Raw genomic sequence first — 23,967 nt, forward strand, 5'->3', positions numbered from 1 at the left:
TGGGAAAGACAGCACAAACATCTGGTACCAGGCTATACTCTGACCTGGCAAAACTCTGGCCCTATAGGCTATTTCCGTACTAGGTAGTACTTGGTAGTGAGGAAAAAGGACTGGCCCTAAGTATACTCTGTAAGGTAGGCTACTCTAGCGTATACTGGAGTTGACCTCGTTCCCTTCTACAGCTGATAGAGAATTGAACATGAAGGGAACTAACTCTTGATCATGGAATATTGCTAGTGGTGGATGGTTAGTGGTTACCCATGGTTACTCAGGCCTTGAGCAGGGAACGGATGACTGTTATGTAGCTGATGCAGAGGGCTGTGTGGGTGTGGGTGTGCGTGCGTACCTGAGTGGCGTGCACATTTGTATGCATGCTTGTGTGTGTGCCATGTGTGTGTCCTTTCCTCACACTCCTCCACTTCCACCCTTTTGTTCTGCTCCAGTCTCCTCCACTGCTCTCTCCTTCATGGAGACCAGCCGTGGTAAAACCCAGACAGAGAGGGAGAGATAATCAGAGTCTTCCTATGTGTCAGTCTGTGTGTTGGTTCACCCTGTGTATCTAGCTGGCGTAGCTCTCTGTACTCTCATCTGGCTAACGGTAATGACACCTGGCCTCCACGGTCCCCGCCGAGGTCTGTGGTACACAAACACCGTGGTTAATTTAGGTTTCCTCGGCTATGACAACGGGAAGGAAGGAGAGATGGAAGAAAGGAGGAGAAGATGGGGCTGCCAGGCCTTTCATTGTGAGAATATGAACTCTCTTTCTCTCTCTCTCTCTCTCTCTCTCTCTCACTCACTCACTCACTCACTCACTCACTCACTCACTCACTCACTCACTCACTCACTCACTCACACACACACACACACACACACACACACACACACACACACACACACACACACACACACACACACACACACACACACACACACACACACACACACACACACATATGTGTAGTCCTAGATGTAGAGGAGCAGTAGACTGTCTGACTGGTAATGTGGTTACACACAGTTATGGATGTTAAGACAATGTATTTTTCCATCAAGGTTAATGCAGAATCGTTGTGGCATATTTGCCATGACTAGAGATCACTGTTTGTTCCTGGTCAGTCACGTTGCTGATGGACAACTAAAAAGCAACATGAATACACTGTCAGATGTGACATTATGTGATATTTATTTATTATTTCAGGGTTTTTTCCCCAAAATATCTAAAAACCTGTTTTTACTTTGTCATTATGGCGTGTTGTGTGTAGATTGATGAGGGGTAAGAACTATTGAATCCATTTTAGAATAAGGCTGTAAAGTAACAAAATGTTTAAAAAGGTCAAGGGGTCTGAATACTTTCCAAATGCACTGTACCCACTGGGCTATGTAATCACCACAGTGTTAGAGGGTTTTAGCTGGTGTATCACTGAGTCTTGCAGGGTTGGAAGTAGCTAGTGTGTGAGTCCTGTTCTTCTGTCAGCCAGAAGATGGTGGTGCTGTATATTTGTTCTCATCCCTGTTGTTCCGCCTCAACCAACAGCCTCTCTCCACTGTCTGGTTCTCTGCCATTTGGAGATACACCAAATCCCATTGTTCCTGGTCATGGATTATATAGAAAAACAGAGGAGGGAATGATCAGAGAAGATGTCCTGCAATCACCTCAGAGTAACAGACAGGGATGAGGATCACCTCAGAGTAACAGACAGGGATGAGGATCACCTCAGAGTAACAGACAGGGATGAGGATCACCTCAGAGTAACAGACAGGGATGAGGATCACCTCAGAGTAACGGACAGGGATGAGGATCACCTCAGAGTAACAGACAGGGATGAGGATCACCTCAGAGTAACAGACAGGGATGAGGATCACCTCAGAGTAACAGACAGGGATGAGGATCACCTCAGAGTAACAGACAGGGATGAGGATCACCTCAGGGTAACAGACAGGGATGAGGATCACCTCAGAGTAACAGACAGGGATGAGGATCACCTCAGAGTAACAGACAGGGATGAGGATCACCTCAGAGTAACAGACAGGGATGAGGATCACCTCAGGGTAACAGACAGGGATGAGGATCACCTCAGAGTAACAGACAGGGATGAGGATCACCTCAGGGTAACAGACAGGGATGAGGATCACCTCAGAGTAACAGACAGGGATGGAGGTGTGTCAGCAGAACATCTGATTTAGAAGAGGGGGGGGGGTGTGAAGATGAAAGTTAGAGCTGTTGTGTTGTTTATGGATGAGGGGAGATATAACATGTTGTGTGTGTGCTACGGGTGATTGCGTTCGTGCATACATACGGTATATGTGTGTGTGCATCTCGTGGGGACCCGGTCTTTGCCGTGGGCCTTGGAAGCAGCAGCAGAGATAATGACTCAGACAGATGAAAGAGACAGAGCAAAGACTTTTGCCAGTCCCCCAAAAACATATTGCAGCTCTCTGTCTCAGACATGGCAGGAAGTTGTTGATGTCGTTGGAGAGGAACGGCATGGTCTCTCAATCGCATGAATCAAGGCAGACAGCTCCTGTCCTGTAGAGAATGTTGTAGATTACAGTCAGTGGGCTTTTGAACACAACTCTGGAGGGACAGTTAGAGAAGAAGATGAGATGGAGAAAGAACAGAAAAGCGACACGTGAAGAGGAGGAGAGAGAGGAGCATCCTCTCCTCAGCCCTGCATATGGCTAAAACAACGTTTCTCCAACTAGACCTTTCTCCTCCTTGCTTCCTCCCCCTCTGCTCTCCTGTCCCATTGATCCTGTTTAAGCTCATCTGTCTCTTGTACCGCAGCCCTCTGCTCAGGCAAGCTTCCCCGGGGTCATCTAATGGAACAACCTGCAGGTGGTCCGACCCCCGGGGTCATCTAATGGAACAACCTGGAGGTGGTCCGACCCCCGTGGTCATCTAATGGAATAACCCGCAGGTGTTCCGACCACTTTAAGACTTCAGTGGCCGTCACAGAGAAGCTGATATACACATCCCCACTCGCCCCCTAAATCTGTAAACAGATGCATTTATGGACCCCTGTCTGCGCCCCTCTCTTGTCCCCTCTGTCACCCCCTGTCTGCCACGTTGACCCCCCTTAATAAAGGTGACACAGACCCTCCCCACACAACTCTAGACAGGCTCAAAGAAGAGAGGGAGTTAAAAAGAGAGGGATTTAAAAGGAAAGAGTTAAAAGGAGAGCCCAATATGAAAATCAAACGGTGTATTCCAAGTGGTTCCACCTGATATAAACACGGGAATTGAGTTGAAGAGACTGAGAGATAGCTAGGTAGAAAGAAAAAGAGAGGTAGAAAGAGAGATTTTGCTGTCTGAAGGCAGGTAGCCTAGCGTTGGGTTAGTAACCGAAAGTTTGCTTCTTCGAATCTGTCTATGTGCCCTTGAGCAAGACACTTAACCCTAATTGCTCTGGATAAGAGCGTCTGCTAAATGACTCAAATGTAAATGTAAAGACTGACATTAGCATACGGTCACCCTCACCAAGCACAGGACTGAGAAAAGTGTTTAAACACCTAGCTATATCTTGAGCATGCATGTACAAAAGCACCCACACCAGACCAGTGTGTGTACTACCCAGGAGCTTCCTCTCCAGCACTCAATGTCAAACTTTCTTTGTACCACTACCACCATACCTCACGTGTCTGACCCTATTTACTGAACAGGCCTTTGGTGATGAACACACTGTATGAAGTCACGCATCACATGATGAGACTCTGCTATGTTATAATGCCTGGAACAGCTAATACCATGCAGACACTCCCTCCTAGTCTAAGACAGGCAGATGTGTTCAGGCACTGAGTCATCCATGTGTAGACTTGTGTGCATGCGTGAGATATGTATTAAGTGGGTGCAGCAGTGCCTGTTAGGAGGAATTTGAAGTGACGGAACCAATGATGGGAGGCTGTGAAATGGAAAATGAAAACTCTTCTCATTACTGCCGTGACAGTTCAAGAGGCGCTTACACACACACATATACACACGGTCTCTCTCTCACACACACACACACATATACACACGGTCTCTCTCTCACACACACACACACACACTTGTACACAGTAATTACAGACAAACAAGCAAATAACATCACCCGGAGTCCTCTCCCTCGCAAATGTAACTGAAATTGCTGCCAGAGACGTGTGTTAGGTAGATTCAGAGGAATCTGTTCCTGTCACTCACCGTAGTGTTGAAAGGCCTATAGATCACTGAGACAACTCATACCTGGGACACCACTAGTCGTTGTTCTCTCCGTAACGTTTACAAATCAGTCTTTCAGTATACGTTTATGTTCTTGTTTATAAGGTCTTTATGATGCTGATACCAGTTTGTGGTTTCTGTTATAACATGTTATGTAGTATTCATAAAGGCTTTATGAATGCTGTATGTATGTACATAAGGTCAGCAGAAGTATAGTGTTAGCAGGTTTTATTTTGGGTTTCATCAGTTTATAAAGTCACCTTGGAGATAACAGTCATATGGAAAGTACCTAGCCCCACCCCTTTATCCGTGTACCTGTCAATCATACCATCTTTTCCACCCACTCTTACTGCAATGACATCACCTTTATGCTAGCCGGCCTCTCGTGAATCTTGTAGTATCCTGTCATTTTGTTGTTGTCCAAGCTTAGCTAAGCCCAGATATCTCTCTCTAAAACATTCCTGAACAAAAAGTTCCATGCGGAAGAAATATCCTCCTTTACAGAAAAAACAAATGAATTTCACATGTGAAGTTAATGTGATAACATGTAACTACACATGTGAAAGCATGATCTCATGTGAAATAAATGTGACAACATGGGGATACAAAATGCAATTCCACATGTGAGAGTTAGATTTTCACGTATGAACGTTTTTTTACATATGAAACTGCACATTTTACATGTAAATCTGCATGTTATTCTACTCACGTGAAAAGGTGGTGTTAACATGAGAACTGTAAATGTGACACGTGAACAACTGACCTCACATGTCTCTTTTTTATACATGTGAACATTTATGCCCAGCATTTCACATGTGAAAATGTGATTTCACATGTGGGTTATTTTTGTAAGAGAATGACATTGTATGTGGGTTTTAAAGTACATGGTATGCTGTTCAGCTAAAATAGTGTCAAAAAAATCTTGTATCAATGTCAATATGATTACATTTGACTTGATCACTTAAGACTGACTTTTCATTATGACCCCAACTGGGATTTGAACTCACAACCTCTGGGTTTGGGGTAGGCTGATCTTTCTGCTGCGCCGCAAAGTCTGTAGCATTCCTCTACACATTCATTATCTATAACACATCTCTGTACTTAGCAAAAGAGTGCCATCTGCACTGCTATTTTAGTTCATCTGACTCTTCTCTCATCATTGATTTCATTTACTTAACTCCTCAAATTGCTGAAATTTCTGTTTAATCTGTTGGTGGTGCATATTATTCTGCTTAATGTTACGCCTGAATCACGATGATAAATATAATAACTTTTCTTTGGTGTATTTTTAACAAAGCTGAGATTGACTTTACTTCAATCCAAAGTGTAGGAATAGAGGTGAAATCAGTCATTGACACAGACATGGTGACGTAGCAGGAAGATGGAAATGCAGTGAACTAAGAGATTGTGAGTTCAAATCCCAGGTGATAATAGTTACTGTATAAATAAACATTCACAATGTAATGTATGTATGTCAAATATGTTAAACGCACTGTCTGTGTGTGTATCCTAACGACAAATGTTTGTTTGCAGGGCCTCACCTCAGAAATCCACATGTAAAAGGCTATGTGATCACGTGAAAATCCAATTTTGAAATATCATCACGTGAAGTAGGGCTAGGAATTGCCAAGGACCTCACGATACGATATCACAATACTTACGTGTGATACGATATGTATTGCGATTCAATACTGCGTTTGTATTGCGATTTGATGTTTCAAACATATTGCTCACTATACAGTGCATTCAGAAAGTATTCAGACCCCCTGACTTTTTACAAATTTTGTTACGTTACAGCCTTATTCTAACATGTATTAAATTGGTTTTTCCCCCTCATCAATCTACACACAATACCCCATAATGACAAAGCAAAAACTGTTTTTTAGAAAATTAAATATCACGTTTACATAAGTATTCAGAACATTTACTCAGTACATTGTTGAAGCACCTTTGGCAGTGATTAACGCCCTGAGTCTTCTTGGGTATGACGCTACAAGCTTGGCACACCTGTGGGGAGTTTCTCCCATTCTTCTCTGCAGATCCTCTCAAGCTCTGTCAGGTTGGATGGGGAGCGTCGCTGCACAGCTATTTTCAGGTCTCTCCAGAGATGTTCAATTGGGTTCAAGTCCGGGCTCTGGCTGGACCTCTCAAGGACATTCAGAGACTTGTCCCGAAGCCACTCCTGCGTTGTCTTGGCTGTGTGCTTAGGGTCGTTGTCCTGTTGGAAGGTGAACCTTCTCCCCAGTCTGAGGTCCTGAGCGCTCTGGAGCAGGTTTTTATCATGGATCTTTCTGTACTTTGCTCTGTTCATCTTTCCCTTGATCCTGACTAGTCTCCCAGAACCTGCCGCTGAAAAACAGGGATGGTGCCAGGTTTCCTCCAGACGTGACGCTTGGCATTCAGGTAAAAGAGTTCCATCTTGGTTTCATCAGACCAGAGAATCTAGTTTCTCATGGTCTGACAGTCCTTTAGGTGCCTTTTGGCAAACTCCAAGCAGGCTGTCATGTGCCTTCTACTGAGGAGTGGCTTCCGTCTAACCACTACCATAAAGGTCTGATTGGTGGAGTGCTGCAGAGATGGTTGTCCTTCTGGAAGGTTCTCCCATCTCTACAGAGGAACTTTGAAGCTCTGTCAGAGTGACCGTTGGGTTCTTGCTCACCTACCTGACCAAGGCCCTTCTCCCCCGATAGCTCAGTTTGGCCAGGCAACCAGCTCTCGGAAGAGTCTTGGTGGTTCCAAAGTTCTTCCACTTAAGAATGATGGAGGCCATGGTGTTCTTGGGGACCTTCAATGCTGCAGAAAGTTTTTGTACCCTTCCCCAGATCTGTGCCTCGACACAATCCTGTCTCGGAGCTCTACGGACAATTCCTTCGACCTATTGGCTTGGTTTTTGCTCTGACATGCACTGTCAACTGTGGGACCTTATATAGACAGATGTGTGTCTTTCCAAATCATGTCCAATCAATTGAATTTACCACAGGTGTACTCCAATCAAGCTGTAGAAACATCTCAAGGATGATCAATGGAAACTGAGCTCAATTTCGAGTCTCATAGCAAAGGTTCTGAATACTTATGTAACTTGTAATACTTAAGGTATTTCTGTTTAACATTATTTATTTATTAAAAAAATTTATTCTAAAAACCAATTTTCGCTTTTGTCTTTATGGGGTATTGTGTGTAGATTAATGCGGAAGAAAATTTATTTAATCCATTTTAGAATAAGGCTGTAACGTAACAAAATGTGGGAAAGTTAAGGGGTCTGAATACTTTCCGAATGCACCGTATGTCTGCTGCCGAGAGACAAGAGAGAGCCATGATAAAAACCAGTCATGGAAATAAAAGTGATAGATGGAGAAGCTATAGGAGGAACAAAACTGAGTTTCTGCGCAGGTACAGCCGACTGGCACTAACTAACACTACCTAACAAGTCAATACTCTATATATTATCGCCAAAATACTATTGCCATATGTAACTGTATACATCTTTTCCCCCCATCACTAATGTGAAGTGTTCCAAAAACACATGGTTCTATGGTGACCAGTACGAAAAAAGTCTGAAAATGAATGAACTCACTACTGTAAGTCGAGCTGGATAAGAGCGTATGCTAAATGACTCAAATGTAAATGTATAATAAAGTTTCACGTGGAAATGTAACATGTGAAATCATGTGGTTTTTCCAAAAGGGCTGTCTCCAGCATGTGATGTATACAATGCAATAAACGGTATGTGTTTTGTGACTTAGCTAAGGAAACACAAGGAAATGATTAACCTCTGGCAAACCATGATGTGGAGCTGTTTTCCCGAAGCTGCCCCCTCCTTCTCCTGCAACAATACAACGCCCTCTTCCAAGGAAAGAGAAAGTGCAGTACACCTGTCTGTACCTTGGTGTGTGTGTGTGAGAGAGAGTCTGGCCCGGTTCCAGCTGCAGATTGTTAATTAAGTTCTGGTAAGCGGTGCATGCTCCTGCCTTCAGATCCACTTCCACTGTTCCTCACACACACACTTCAAAGGCAGCCTCAGCCGCTCACCGCTCCACGCCAGCCAGGATTATTAAGCGATTGAAGAGTCTGATACGGCCTCAAAGAGCCTTCAGCGCTAAGACGCTTTTGGCAGGCTGTGCAGGTAGTCCACTTTAAAGTACACACACACACATGCACACACACTCTCTCCATACTGTTTCACACACACACACACACACACACAAGGACAGACACATACTCACCCACACCCACCACACACACTACATTCTTACATATCGTTAGTCTACTTTAGACCTGAGGGTCTTTCTGTGTGTTTACTGTTGTCTCAGAATAGAAACACTATTAATGTGTATTGGATATATAGTAGATACCTTTATGCATTAGTCTACGGTTTTCCTGTGGTTTTAGATATATATAGTGTTCTATATTCCCATGAGTTTGTGTGTGGGTTATCATAAAGAGTTTGTTTTTCATTAGACTAAAACCGTATGTGTGAAAGCAGACACACACGTACACACTTAGCCCAACAGTGGACTTTAATCAGGCTGGAGTCAAAGCAGGAACCGTCTCTATCGCAACAAAGGCAGGCTGGGGGAATGGATGGCCGTGTCAGTCTGCCTGTCTGTCAGGTGTAGGAGGAACATTTAGGGCCGCCGTGTCAGTCTGCCTGTCTGTCAGGTGCAGGAGGAACATTTAGGGCCGCCGTGTCAGTCTGCCTGTCTGTCAGGTGCAGGAGGAACATTTAGGGCCGACTGATGGCCGTGTCTGTCAGGTGCAGGAGGAACATTTAAGGCCGACAGTGTTTTTGTTTTCCTGTCTTTTCTTCTCCTTTATTTCTCTTCTGTCGTTCTCGCCTGGCTTTGTTCTCTCTCTCTCATCAGCCGGTAAGGCCCCTAGAGAGGCCGAGAGACAGACGAGAGACGTTCAAAGCCAAACAGACAGACAGGAAGACATACAAGAGCCGTATCCGTGGTGACGGCTGCCTGTATCTGTGGTGACAGGTGTGTCCATTCGACAGTGGCCCGCTGTTCCTTTGCCGTTTGTCAGGAAGTGTTGGGAGCAGGGCCAGGCCCATGGCGTTGATGGGTTTTTAGGGGTGTGTTTGCTAATACAGAGCATTACAGAGAGTCTGTCTCTTAATATGTCTGTCTGTCAGTGCCACCAGAAGAGAGCTGGTCTGAAAGGGTGATGTTTAGACTGTACTTATCTGTTGTCAGGACTGACCTGTGGAATCTCGCCGGTCCTCTGTGCTTGAGTCATCCTGTATTTCGGCAGTGTTTCAACTTTCAGAGAGAAAGAGACAGAGGGGGGAGAGAGCAAGAGGGGGAGAGAGAGAGAGAAAGAAAGAGAGAGAGAGAGCGAGAGGGGAGAGAGAGGGGGTAGTGAGAGAGAGAGAGAGAGAGAGGGGAGAGAGAGAGAGAGAGGGGAGAGAGAGAGAGGGAGGGGGGAGCGAGAAAGAGGGGGGAGGGAGAGAGAGAGAGAGAGGGGGGAGCGAGAGAGAGAGGAGGGAAAGAGAGGTGGGGAGGGAGAGAAAAAGGGGGGAGGGAGAGAGAGAGAGGGGGGAGGGAGAGAGAGGGAGTGTTAGAACAGAACCAGTCACAGTGGAGGTGTAGAAAGACCAGACTGACACTGAACCTGCACAGGCATGTCTGTGACATCAGAGCTATATAAAGTTGATGTTGAGGCGATATCTACATATTTATCTCACAGTGCTCTGTTCCCTCTCAATGACGAGTCATAATGTAGAGATAGTAATTGGTTGCTTATTGTGAAATCTCTTATCTATGTGTGGTTCTAGCTGGGTTGTTAATGACCTTTCCAAGTGGACGAAGAATAAAACCCAGAAAGCACAAGTTAAAAACACTCCTGTCTGTCTGCCTTTATCACATTTTGTCTGTCTGTCAATCTGTCCTTCCGTCTGTCTGTCTGTCTGTCTGTCAGTCTGTCTGTCTGCCTTTATCACATTTTCTCTGTCTGTCAATCTGTCCTTCCGTCTGTCTGTCTGTCTGTTTCCATCTGCCTTTAACACATTGTGTCTGTTGGTCTGTATGTTCTTCCTCCATGTTGTCTCTCCTGTCCCAGTTTCCTTCTGTTTTTCCATGATAATTGGCAGCCGTGGCTGATTTCTCCCCCTCTTCCTGTTAAGTGATGAATAGTTGGCAGGGCATCAGAGGGAGCGGTGTGCCCGCCGGGCCACTCACTGGCTGCTGCTGCCACAGGGGCGTGGAGCCTGGCGCTGTGCCCAGAGTAACGCCAGCCCAGCGACAGGCAGGCAGGGGGACACTGCCAAGAGACAGGGGTCAATGGCTGTGTGTGTGTGTGTGTGTGTGTGTGTGTGTGTGTGTGTGTGTGTGTGTGTGTGTGTGTGTGTGTGTGTGTGTGTGTGTGTGTGTGTGTGTGTGTGTGTGTGTGTGTGTGTGTGTGTGTGCACTTCCTACAAACAGGTCCAATTTCAAACCTCTTTCAATCTCTTCCTCACTCTCTCCCTCTCTCTCTCATTTGTGTCTGTATGCATCTCTCTCCCTCACTCTCTCCCTCTATCTCTCGTGTGTGTCTGTATGCATCTCTATCCCTCACTCTCTCCCTCTATCTCTCGTGTGTGTCTGTATGCATCTCTCTTCCTCACTCTCTCCCTCTCTCTCTCGTTTGTGTCTGTATGCATCTCTCTCCCTCACTCTCTCCCTCTATCTCTCGTGTGTGTCTGTATGCATCTCTCTTCCTCACTCTCTCCCTCTCTCTCTCGTTTGTGTCTGTATGCATCTCTCTTCCTCACTCTCTCCCTCTATCTCTCGTGTGTGTCTGTATGCATCTCTCTCCCTCACTCTCTCCCTCTCTCTCTCGTGTGTGTCTGTATGCATCTCTCTTCCTCACTCTCTCCCTCTATCTCTCGTGTGTGTCTGTATGCCTCTCTCTCCCTCTCTCTCTCTCGTGTGTGTCTGTATGCATCTCTCTCCCTCACTCTCTCCCTCTCTCTCTCGTGTGTGTCTGTATGCATCTCTCTTCCTCACTCTCTCCCTCTCTCTCTCTCATTTGTGTCTGTATGCATCTCTCTTCCTCACTCTCTCCCTCTCTCTCTCGTGTGTGTCTGTATGCATCTCTCTCCCTCACTCTCTCCCTCTCTCTCTCATGTGTGTCTGTATGCATCTCTCTTCCTCACTCTCCCTCTCTCTCTCTCGTGTGTGTCTGTATGCATCTCTCTTCCTCACTCTCTCCCTCTCTCTCTCGTGTGTGTCTGTATGCATCTCTCTCCCTCTATCTCTCGTGTGTGTCTGTATGCATCTCTCTTCCTCACTCTCTCCCTCTCTCTCTCGTGTGTGTCTGTATGCATCTCTCTCCCTCACTCTCTCCCTCTCTCTCTCGTGTGTGTCTGTATGCATCTCTCTCCCTCACTCTCTCCCTCTCTCTCTCGTGTGTGTCTGTATGCATCTCTCTTCCTCACTCTCTCCCTCTATCTCTCGTGTGTGTCTGTATGCATCTCTCTCCCTCTATCTCTCGTGTGTGTCTGTATGCATCTCTCTTCCTCACTCTCTCCCTCTATCTCTTGTGTGTGTCTGTATGCATCTCTCTCCCTCACTCTCTCCACTTTGTGTTGCAGATGAACACCAGGCTAAAGCAGATTGAGAAGGAATACAGTCAGAAGCTTGCCACGTCTGCTCAGGTAAACACTTCTCTTTTCCTGTTTTTGGCCTTCTTTTTTGGAAGATTTGTTTGAAAAAAGCCCACAAACGTTCAGTGGGGAGCTGTGAGAAAAAATATACACTCCCCCCTTCCCTCCCTGCTTAAACACAAACACACACACACTTTTACAACACACACACATATACCACACACCAAGGTGAACGTAATGCTGCAGACAAATTCATCTACATCTACATTTTCTTTCTTTCAACTCTCTCTCTTTCTCTCTTTCTTTCAACTCTCTCTCTTTCTCTCTTTCTTTCAACTCTCTCTCTCTCTCTCTTTCTCTCTTTCTTTCAACTCTCTCTTTCTCTCTTTCTTTCAACTCTCTCTCTCTCTCTCTTTCTTTCAACTCTCTCTCTCTCTCTCTTTCTTTCAACTCTCTCTTTCTCTCTTTCTTTCAACTCTCTCTCTCTCTCTCTTTCTTTCAACTCTCTCTTTCTCTCTTTCTTTCAACTCTCTCTCTTTCTCTCTTTCTTTCAACTCTCTCTCTCTTTCTTTCAACTCTCTCTCTTTCTCTCTTTCTTTCAACTCTCTCTCTCTTTCTTTCAACTCTCTCTCTTTCTCTCTTTCTTTCAACTCTCTCTCTTTCTCTCTTTCTTTCAACTCTCTCTCTTTCTCTCTTTCTTTCAACTCTCTCTTTCTCTCTTTCTTTCAACTCTCTCTCTGTCTCTCTCTGTCTCTGTCTCTCTGTCTCTCTCTCTGTCTCTCTGTCTCTCTGTCTCTGTCTCTCTCTCTGTCTCTCTCTCTCTCTGTCTCTCTCTGTCTCTCTCTGTATCTCTCTCTCCACATCCAGAGGCGTCTGAGGCGAGGGTTAGCCAGGCTTTGGTCCAGGCACTTCACAGGTGGTGTGGAAACCTGGCCCAGTTAGTTAGCCAGGTTTTATACCCCAGAGGTAGACTTTACTGTTTGATTCTAGTTGTTTCACAATGTTCAGATTTGCCTTTAATCCATATATAGAATCCTATTTATGTAATTGCACCGCCTTGCATACAGCAATACGGAACCCAGGTGGGATTGGCTGGAAGATATGAGGCTTTTAGGTACCTTTCAGGTGTCTCACACATACACACACATGCACACATACACCCACACATACACACACACATTAACACACATGCTCATGCACACACTTGTTCTTTCTCCCCCCCCCCCTCTCTTTCTCTCTCCCGCTCCTCCCCTTCCCTCGCCATGACGTCAGGAGTGTTGTTTGAAGGTTCTCCTCTCTGGCCAGGACCATATGTTTAACATTAAACCTAATCTCCTCAGACTGAGAGCAGTTAAAGCCAGAGGAACTCTCCTCTCTGTTCATGAATCAAAACCACTAGGCCATTCCTCCTCTTCTCCATTATTCCCCCCATTCTACCCTTTCTCTCTCTCTCTCTCTCTCTCTCTCTCGTCTCTCTCTGTTTGGACATGTGGAAGGCTTTAAAGCCACAGCCTGAGATTAGTTTTTTAAGCAAAAATATAAAGAATTGAAATGACCGTTGAAAAGATTCCCAGATTTCAGACTGTGGCTTCAAAGCGCCTTTTAGCTGGGCAGTATAAAAGAACCCAAAACACAAATCACTGTTTTTATGTTTGAAAACAAAGAAGATTAGATCTATCCCAATCTGAAAAAATAGGGGTGAAATATCATATTCTATCACAGGCTTTAATTGCTAAATCATGACCTTAGAAGAAACTATTTTTTTCTCACTCTCTTTGTTTTCAATCCCCCTGTTTTGGGTCCACTTTTGACGGCAGCAGCGTTGAGTTGAAAGCGAGGTTGACAAGCAGATGTTGTGAGAAAACAGGAGCTTATGAAGTTGCACAATGCCCCGACATCAAACGTGTCTCGGTGGTAGTTGAAAGTTCACTCTGTGTTTGCTCGTCTTTGCTATGTGGCGAGGTAAAGTTTCCGTCAACAGATGCTGCAAAAGATGAATCCTCTGTTTTGAAGGGGTAACTAACGCTCGCACGAGTTCAACTTAACACCCTTCCTCTGCCTTCTGTTGCTGAAAACCCCAGTTCCATGGGTTCCACAATGACAACACAACGCTCTAAGGACATTTTACATGCATGTGTTTATTTCTAAGTTAAGAGGAAGTCTACCCACCATATTAAAACACGCTATTTGTTGGTATTTGTAGCGTGTGTTAGCGGCTTGACTTTCGAAGGCGTTGTGTAGGGACTACATAGGTTTTAATGCATAGGAGCCCTGGGGGCGACTGGATCGAATGTAAACAGAGGGCCTTTGAACCTTGGAGGCTGCCCTCACTGTGTAACCCCTAAGTGTCTGTCAGAGGTCATCGATCTCTCTCGCAGGGAGAGCACTGCAGCATGGGTAGTAGTATCCCAATTAAAACATAGCAAGCCGCCATACGTTATCCTGAGGGCACTAGGGTAGACACATGCAGTGTGGATGCACGCACACACAACACGCACACACACGGTGTGAACAAACACACACTCATACAACACACACACACAGGGTCCTTTGAGCTTCGATAATTAGCGTCTCTGAAATCCGGGCCGCTTAATCGTCTTGCTGAGCGTGGCCTTCCTGAGCGACCTCTGAACCCAGCCCGGTTTGTTTCTCTTCTCTGGTTAATGATGAGGCAACAGTGGGGGTCCTCGGGAGCTCCCCCAGCCCTTTATCTCAACACTGCTGCTGGTTGAACATGGGAAAGGCTTGTAATAACAAGTTGAATCCAGTTAGGAGCAGGAAACACATCTTTACTACTGTTATTATTCTTTCATGCATAGAAGTACTTAACATCCTAGTAGAATCAGGCAATAACTGAAAGATAAATGATTTAAATGACAATCATGCCCTTCTGGGTATTATTTAACTATTTGTGGCTTCTGATCTGGGAGTGCATCAGTTCACTTTTTTCTGGTTCTTGTTAAGGCCCTAGTGAGTTCATTGTGTCACGCTATGTCTGTCATAGAGAACTGATAAATGGCCAGCTGGCCTCTGAGAGGCCCTGCGACTGCCTTTCATTCTGTATGTTCACTTTGAGGTGAGGAAAACCCAGCCTAAACAGAGCTACCAACCAGCCTGTGAAATTAAAGACGGCCTGTTCAGGCCAATTACAGTACAGTACAGTCGGATGAAGCCCTCGATATGAGACTAGGTATAAAGGTACAAGAATAACGAGAAAGACAGGGTTAATGAGTCATTATATCACTCCAGGCTACAGACGAGATGCTAGAGAATCTATAAGCAAAATAATTATTACGCCCAGAACTGATGTTCCCATAATAATGGACCATTTGTTGCTTTCATGTGGCTGGTCCCGCTGACTAAATCAGTCTAATCTCTCCCCCTGCGGTCGGCTAAGTCGCTCATTCCCATAACTCCCACTCAATGAGAGGATTCCAGTAAGACTGTTGAACGAAGAGTTGAGTTGAACTAATGTACAGTAAACAATTATTTGTCTGTGTCTAGCCCAGCGCGAGCGGTTCAACGGGCCTGAGCGAGTAGTTTTCTCTCTTCTCCCTCTTCTCTCCTCTCTTCTCCCTCTTCTCTGCTCTCTCTCCTCTCTTCTCCCTCTTCTCTGCTCTCTCTCCTCTCTTCTCCCTCTTCTCTGCTCTCTCTCCTCTCTTCTCCCTCTTCTCTGCTCTCTCTCCTCTCTTCTCCCTCTTCTCTCCTCTCTTCTCCCTCTTCTCTGCTCTCTCTCCTCTCTTCTCCCTCTTCTCTGCTCTCTCTCCTCTCTTCTCCCTCTCTGCTCTCTCTCCTCTCTTCTCCCTCTTCTCTGCTCTCTCTCCTCTCTCCTCCCTCTTCTCTGCTCTCTCTCCTCTCTTCTCCCTCTTCTCTGCTCTCTCTCCTCTCTTCTCCCTCTTCTCTGCTCTCTCTCCTCTCTTCTCCCTCTTCTCTGCTCTCTCTCCTCTCTTCTCCCTCTTCTCTGCTCTCTGTCCTCTCTTCTCCATCTTCTCTGCTCTCTCTCCTCTCTTCTCCCTCTTCTCTCCTCTCTCTTCTCTCTGCTCTCTCTCTCAGCTGCAGCTTAAATAGAATGTTCATTTTGACTGGAGTATTTCAAAGCTACTGCTGCTCCTTTTTATCTTGGTGTGTACCACAAGTTTACCAACACACACTCACTCTACTCTTCAAAAAGCTAGGAGCTTTTTTCCTCCTTTCTCTCTCTCTCTCTCTCTCTCTCTCTCTCTCTCTCTCTCTCTCTCTCTCTCTCTCTCTCTCGTCTCTCTCTCTCTCTCTTTTTCTCAGGACAGACAGAGAACTGTGAGAAGATTGATAATGGCTGAGACTATTTCTGAGACACACCATTGACACTAACTAATGGAGTCTGTACCTATAGTAACTAAACCAGAGATGTATTTCTGTCTCCCATGGTGTCCTACAGATAGTGACATCATGTTGTTGGGAAATATGTTAAGCATTTGATATCCGGCTCCAACAAGCTGTGTGTTTTGATGTTAATGCAGCATTTGTCTGCTGCCCACACTCTCTCTTATATTAGCATAAAAACTCCTGTTCCATTTAGACTCAACTAAACGCTTCCTGAAACGGCATCTGTTCAAAAACACCAACAAACAGGGTCTGTCACTGAAGGAAAAACTCCAAGTTCTAGGACTGAACTGTACTGTACAGAGCACTAAGGACCTGGACCTAGGACTGTACAGAGCACTAAGGGCCTGGACCTAGGACTGAACTGTACTGTACAGAGCACTAAGGGCCTGGACCTAGGACTGAACTGTACTGTACAGAGCACTAAGGACCTGGACCTAGGACTGTACTGTACAGAGCACTAAGGGCCTGGACCTAGGACTGAACTGTACTGTACAGAGCACTAAGGACCTGGACCTAGGACTGTACTGTACAGAGCACTAAGGGCCTGGACCTAGGACTGTACTGTACAGAGCACTAAGGGCCTGGACCTAGGACTGAACTGTACTGTACAGAGCACTAAGGACCTGGACCTAGGACTGAACTGTACTGTACAGAGCACTAAGGACCTGGACCTAGGACTAAACTGTACTGTACAGAGGACTAGAGACCTAGGACTGTACTGTACAGAACACTAGAGACCTGGACCTAGGACTTGGCTAATCAATTCCCATTTGGTATTCAATGACAAATCTAATTATCTTGAGGTCAGGTCAGGGGTCACCAACCATGACCCCCAGAGTCAGTTTTTAGAGTGTGTTTATACTGTCTGTGTCATATGGGGATGTATCTATATCAAACCTCTTGGAATGGTGTTCCTCAAGGGTCACTGTTGTCCCCTCTCAATTTGTCTCTCCCTCTCTCATCTCAACCCATCTCTCTCTCCCTCTCCCATCTAATCTCTTTCTCTCTCCTCCCTCTCTCCATAGTTGACAGCGGAGCTGCAGACGTCAGTGTGTGCTGCTAAGGAGGAAGGGTTGCGGCAGCAGCAGGAGAAGGAGAGACAGTTGAAGGAGGCTACAGCTCGCTGGGATGATGAGAGGAGGCAGATGAGCCGCCACACAGACACTAAGAACAAGGTCAAGTTTCATGGACATTCTGCAAAGGACACTACTATATAGTAGACATCAGTAGTGCACGCCACCAAGTCTGTTAAAGACACTACTATATAGTAGACATCAGTAGTGCACGCCACCAAGTCTGTTAAAGACACTACTATATAGTAGACATCAGTAGTGCACGCCACCAAGTCTGTTAAAGACACTACTATATAGTAGACATCAGTAGTGCACGCCACCAAGTCTGTTAAAGACACTACTATATAGTAGACATCAGTAGTGCACGCCACCAAGTCTGTTAAAGACACTACTATATAGTAGACATCAGTAGTGCACGCCACCAAGTCTGTTAAAGACACTACTATATAGTAGACATCAGTAGTGCACGCCACCAAGTCTGTTAAAGACACTACTATATAGTAGACATCAGTAGTGCACGCCACCAAGTCTGTTAAAGACACTACTATATAGTAGACATCAGTAGTGCACGCCACCAAGTCTGTTAAAGACACTACTATATAGTAGACATCAGTAGTGCACGCCACCAAGTCTGTTAAAGACACTACTATATAGTAGACATCAGTAGTGCACGCCACCAAGTCTGTTAAAGACACTACTATATAGTAGACATCAGTAGTGCACGCCACCAAGTCTGTTAAAGACACTACTATATAGTAGACATCAGTAGTGCACGCCACCAAGTCTGTTAAAGACACTACAAAGTGCACACTACTGAGCCTCAAGGTAAAAGATAAACCGCTGGACATCTGTCCATCTCCCAAACTGTCACTGTTGATCAGTACTACACTCTTTATTGTGTGGAGGACATTTGTCAATGTCCAAGATGGCAGACATCTTGTCTTGTGTTCACCAGTTAGTTGGGTCAGGATATAATACAGTTCAGTACAGGCTCAGCTGAATCAACATCAGAGACACAATATTACATTTTATTAAATAGTGGTTGTCCAAAACGTTTGTTGAAAAACAGCAAGTGAGAGAACATGGGTAAGTTGACATATAAATACGTCCCAAGATGTACACCCATTGGTTGAGAGAGAGGAAGGTGATAATTGCAAGAGTGAGCCCATAGGTTGATAGGAGGAATGTGCATTACTGGACCGTGCTGATAGGCTGAAGGTAAATGGGTGAATGCCATTCCTCACATGGCTAACAGGCAACAGGAGAAGGAACAAGAGGCCATGCTGATGATATGTTTGTCTTCATTCCCACTATGCCTGTAGAATACAAAACAAAGTGAATTGTGTTCTGCTTCCAGGACGAAGTGAAACAAGCCTTCAGACCAGCCTTCCTGATTGAACTGTTGTAACTACATTACACTGTGTTGGTAGTTTGTTAAGGCTGAAGCTCCTCCTTGGCTTAAAGCCCTCAGTTCTCCTGCCCCCTCAGTGTTGAACTGTTGTAACTACATTACACTGTGTTGGTAGTTTGTTAAGGCTGAGGCTCCTCCTTGACTTAAAGCCCTCAGTTCTCCTGCCCCCTCAGTGTCAGTAACCAGTCTGAGTCCCAGGGAGGGGCCGACTGGCTGCTTAACGTTACACCCCAGCCCAGACACACTCAGTTCCCCTGCCCCTCAGTGTCAGTAACCAGTCTGAGTCCCAGGGAGGGGCCGACTGGCTGCTTAACGTTACACCCCTGCCCAGACACACTCAGTTCCCCTGCCCCTCAGTGTCAGTAACCAGTCTGAGTCCCAGGGAGGGGCCGACTGGCTGCTTAACGTTACACCCCAGCCCAGACACACTCAGTTCCCCGGTCTGGCCAGAATACTTTTATAGACTAGACACACGTTCCTTCTCCTTTGTCAGAGGGCTTTAAACCGGGGTCACAGTTGAAATGTATGTGCTTTGTCATTTTTTAGGATGGTTTCAACTCTAACCCCCATACTCTGACACACACACTAACCCCCATAGTCTCTTTCTCTCTCTCTCTCACACACACACACACACACACTCACTAACCCCCATAGTCTCTCACACACACACACACACACACACACACACACACAGACACACACTCCTGGGTTTGGTGGTTGGGAGGCTCTTTAAGTGTCTCGTATGTGCTCTGTCTGGGGTGAGGCAGTCCTTTAAACCAGCCTGCTACTGCTGCAGTGCTCTTTATCTTTCTGAGCAACCCCTCTCTTTATCCCTTCTTATTCCCTTCTGTCTTTATTTCCTTCTTCCTCATTCCTTCCCTATTCTCTTTATCTTTCTGAGCAACCCCTCTCTTTATCCCTTCGTATTCCCTTCTCCCTTTATTTCCTTCTTTCTCCTTCCTCATTCCTCAGTCTCTGCACTCCTTGCACATTTTCCAAACTCCATCCATCTGTCGTGGATGTCAGGGGTTTGTTCAATAAGTTGTTACAGATCTAATACATAGAATGATTGTTTTTTTATGTGGACTTGAGAACAGTGGGTCCATTCTGTGCAGAGCATTTCTGTATTCAACACCTTATCGGATAAACCTCTGCGCCATTCGAATAAATGGCATGCAGCATTCAAATAACGTCCCTGCAACCTTCTGCCCAGCTGAACTAGCCCCTATACAGGACCAGTTATTTGAACTGGGACGTGAAACTCCAGTAGCCAGACAGTGACACTGTGGTAGTTGTCTGGGTGTGTCTCTCTCTAGTTTAATTGTCTGGGATGGAGGTTTCTTTTTAAAGGCTGACCCTCTCTGCACTGTTTGTAGGAGCAGACTTCCATTTAAATCCTCTTTCCTCCAGACACCCAGTCCCCACTCTCCCCCGTAGCCCAGTGAGGGGCACTCATTTCTGGGTAGGCTCTGCAGGAGGCCGGCCTGCCCCGGGTTAAATAAGCCACCCGGCGGCTCCGCACCACCACACCTAGAATGTGAGAAATGCCAAGTGTTGCGATCCGAACACCTCTGTGACTGACTGACAGTGTGGGGTAATACAGGGCTGGTCTGGACTGGTCCGGTCTCTGCCCCTGGAGTCTGGGTTCTTCTGCTGGTGTAGCTTTCTCTGGTCAGCCACACACATTCCAGATACACACATACTCATACATGTTACCTCTCTCTCTCTCACTAACCCTCTCACAAACACACAATATGTCACACAAATTCCCTGTGTGTGTATGAGGCAGCAGCCCAGGCTGTGTGTGTGTGTGTGTGTGTGTGTGTGTGTGTGTGTGTGTGTGTGTGTGTGTGTGTGTGTGTGTGTGTGTGTGTGTGTGTGTGTGTGTGTGTGTGTGTGTGTGTGTGTGTGTGTGTGTGTGTGTGTGTGTGTGTGTGTGTGTCTCCTATCTCCAGTGTTAGCAGCAGACAAAGCTCTGTCTATTATCTATCTCATTATTACCATCCCACAGTACTAACCATCCACTAATGGGCCTCCAATTAACCAATGACTTGTTGATTAAAGTCCAGACGCCACAGAGAATGAGAGGAAGGAGGGGGAGAGAGACGGGTGAAACAGAGAATGAGAGGGGGGAGGGGAGAGAGACGCGTTAAACAGAGAATGAGAGGAGGGAGGGGGAGAGAGACGGGTGAAACAGAGAATGAGAGGAGGGAGGGGGAGAGAGACGGGTGAAACAGAGAATGAGAGGAGGGAGGGGGAGAGAGACGGGTGAAACAGAGAATGAGAGGAGGGAGGGGGAGAGAGACGGGTGAAACAGAGAATGAGAGGAGGGAGGGGGAGAGAGACGGGTGAAACAGAATGAGAGGAGGGAGGGGGAGAGAGACGCGTTAAACAGAGAATGAGAGGAGGGAGGGGAGAGAGACGGGTGAAACAGAGAATGAGAGGAGGGAGGGGGAGAGAGACGGGTGAAACAGAGAATGAGGAGGGAGGGGGAGAGAGACGGGTGAAACAGAGAATGAGAGGAGGGAGGGGGAGAGAGACGCGTTAAACAGAGAATGAGAGAATGAGAGGAGGGAGGGGAGAGAGACGGGTGAAACAGAGAATGAGAGGAGGGAGGGGAGAGAGACGGGTGAAACAGAGAATGAGAGGAGGGAGGGGGAGAGACGGGTGAAACAGAGAATGAGAGGAAGGAGGGGGAGAGAGACGGATGAAACAGAGAATGAGAGGAGGGAGGGGAGAGAGACGGGTGAAACAGAGAATGAGAGGAGGGAGGGGAGAGAGACGGGTGAAACAGAGAATGAGAGGAGGGAGGGGGAGAGACGGGTGAAACAGAGAATGAGAGGAAGGAGGGGGAGAGAGACGGGTGAAACAGAGAATGAGAGGAGGGAGGGGAGAGAGACGGGTGAAACAGAGAATGAGGAGGGAGGGGGAGAGAGACGGGTGAAACAGAGAATGAGAGGAGGGAGGGGGAGAGAGACGCGTTAAACAGAGAATGAGAGGAGGGAGGGGGAGAGAGACGGGTGAAACAGAGAATGAGAGGAGGGAGGGGGAGAGAGACGCGTTAAACAGAGAATGAGAGGAAGGAGGGGGAGAGAGACGGGTGAAACAGAGAATGAGAGGAGGGAGGGGGAGAGAGACGCGTTAAACAGAGAATGAGAGGAAGGAGGGGGAGAGAGACGGGTGAAACAGAGAATGAGAGGAGGGAGGGGAAGAGAGACGCGTTAAACAGAGAATGAGAGGAGGGAGGGGGAGAGAGACGGGTGAAACAGAGAATGAGAGGAGGGAGGGGGAGAGAGACGGGTGAAACAGAGAATGAGAGGAGGGAGGGGGAGAGAGACGGGTGAAACAGAGAATGAGGAGGGAAGGGAGAGAGACGGGTGAAACAGAGGAGGGAGGGGGAGAGAGACGGGTGAAACAGAGAATGAGAGGAGGGAGGGGAAGAGAGACGGGTGAAACAGAGAATGAGAGGAGGGAGGGGGAGAGAGACGCGTTAAACAGAATGAGAGGAGGGGGGGGGAGAGAGACGGGTGAAACAGAGAATGAGAGGAGGGGGGGGGGACGGGTCAAACAGAGAATGAGAGGAGGGAGGGGGAGAGAGACGGGTGAAACAGAGAATGAGGAGGGAGGGGGAGAGAGACGCGTTAAACAGAATGAGAGGAGGGGGGGGGAGAGAGACGGGTGAAACAGAGAATGAGAGGAGGGGGGGGGGACGGGTCAAACAGAGAATGAGAGGAGGGAGGGGGAGAGAGACGGGTGAAACAGAGAATGAGAGGAGGGAGGGGGAGAGAGACGGGTGAAACAGAGAATGAGAGGAGGGAGGGGAAGAGAGACGGGTGAAACAGAGAATGAGAGGAGGGAGGGGGAGAGAGACGGGTGAAACAGAGAATGAGAGGAGGGAGGGGAAGAGAGACGGTTGAAACAGAGAATGAGAGGAGGGAGGGGGAGAGAGACGGGTGAAACAGAGAATGAGAGGAGGGAGGGGAAGAGAGACGGGTGAAACAGAGAATGAGAGGAGGGAGGGGGAGAGAGACGCGTTAAACAGCGAGCAGCAGAGAGAGATGGGACAGAGAGAGTGTGTGTGTGCATGTGTGTGTGCGTGCACTCGTTCTCACCCGTGTGTGTGTTTGTGCTCGTTCACGTGTGTGTGTGTAGCGCGTGTGTGGAGCGCGGAGTGTGTCTTTGGCCCGTTTGGTGGCGGTGGAACTATGGCGTCGCCCGCTGACACTGTTTCCACGCTGCTCACTTCAAAGGCTGGATTATGAAAGCTGAAGGGGCTGAAGACAATGGTGACGGGGAGAAAATAACATCAAAGTGGCGGCAGAGACATTTGAATGTAATAATCCCAGAACAGTTGTTGTTGTAGATGTGTCTGTGGAATCATATGTCCCTTCTGCCCTCTGACCAGATGAGACTGCTTTAAGCCTTCTAGTTTAGTACCACGGTCTCCACGGCTGGAACCTCGAAAGACAGGACAGGAAATAGGCATCTGATGGATATTTCATGAACCAGGTGTTGATCCTGGTTGAAAAGTAGGAGTGTCCCTAGCCTGCCTGTTCTGTGTGGATCCAGAGGATCACAGGCCAGATACCAACTGTGTCAGATATGACCCCTCGGGATGATTTGTAAGGACTCCCTCCACATTGATTTGACCAGAAGATCTGAGCCGTGCCAAGTAGCAGCTCTGTTATGGCAAGACCCAATGATCGAAGTCGTAACAAATGTAGATCCTGATAAAGAGATGTTCGAACTTCCTCCCTCTCACTGAGTCGGAACTCACTCCACACACACCCTCCCTCCTCCTCCCTCTCACTGAGTCGGAACTCACTCCACACACACCCTCCCTCCTCCTCCCTCTCACTGAGTCGGAACTCACTCCACACACACCCTCCCTCCTCCTCCCTCTCACTGAGTCGGAACTCACTCCACACACACCCTCCCTCCTCCTCCCTCTCACTGAGTCGGAACTCACTCCACACACACCCTCCCTCCTCCTCCCTCTCACTGAGTCGGAACTCACTCCACACACACCCTCCCTCCTCCTCCCTCTCACTGAGTCGGAACTCACTCCACACACACCCTCCCTCCTCCTCCCTCTCACTGAGTCGGAACTCACTCCACACACACCCTCCCTCCTCCTCCCTCTCACTGAGTCGGAACTCACTCCACACACACCCTCCCTCCTCCTCCCTCTCACTGAGTAGGAACTCACTCCACACACACCCTCCCTCCTCCTCCCTCTCACTGAGTCAGAACTCACTCCACACACACCCTCCCTCCTCCTCCCCTCTGATCCCGGAAACACCAGTCATTAGCACTAATTGGCTGGCCCAAACAACGGGTT

At 47.1% G+C, this 23,967-nt stretch overlaps 1 protein-coding gene across 1 annotated transcript in view; it reads left to right on the forward strand.

Moving 5' to 3' along the window:
* Window positions 1-23,967, forward strand: part of cep112 (centrosomal protein 112) — a 177,268-nt gene that overhangs the window by 121,273 nt on the left and 32,028 nt on the right. Inside the window, exons 22-23 of the mRNA XM_038986120.1 lie at window positions 11,766-11,828; window positions 17,168-17,317. Coding sequence (XP_038842048.1) covers window positions 11,766-11,828; window positions 17,168-17,317 — 213 coding nt within the window. The remainder of the gene's footprint in view (window positions 1-11,765; window positions 11,829-17,167; window positions 17,318-23,967) is intronic.

Source organism: Salvelinus namaycush, chromosome 3 (genome assembly GCF_016432855.1).
Source record: "Salvelinus namaycush isolate Seneca chromosome 3, SaNama_1.0, whole genome shotgun sequence".
Classification (NCBI taxonomy): domain Eukaryota; kingdom Metazoa; phylum Chordata; class Actinopteri; order Salmoniformes; family Salmonidae; genus Salvelinus; species Salvelinus namaycush.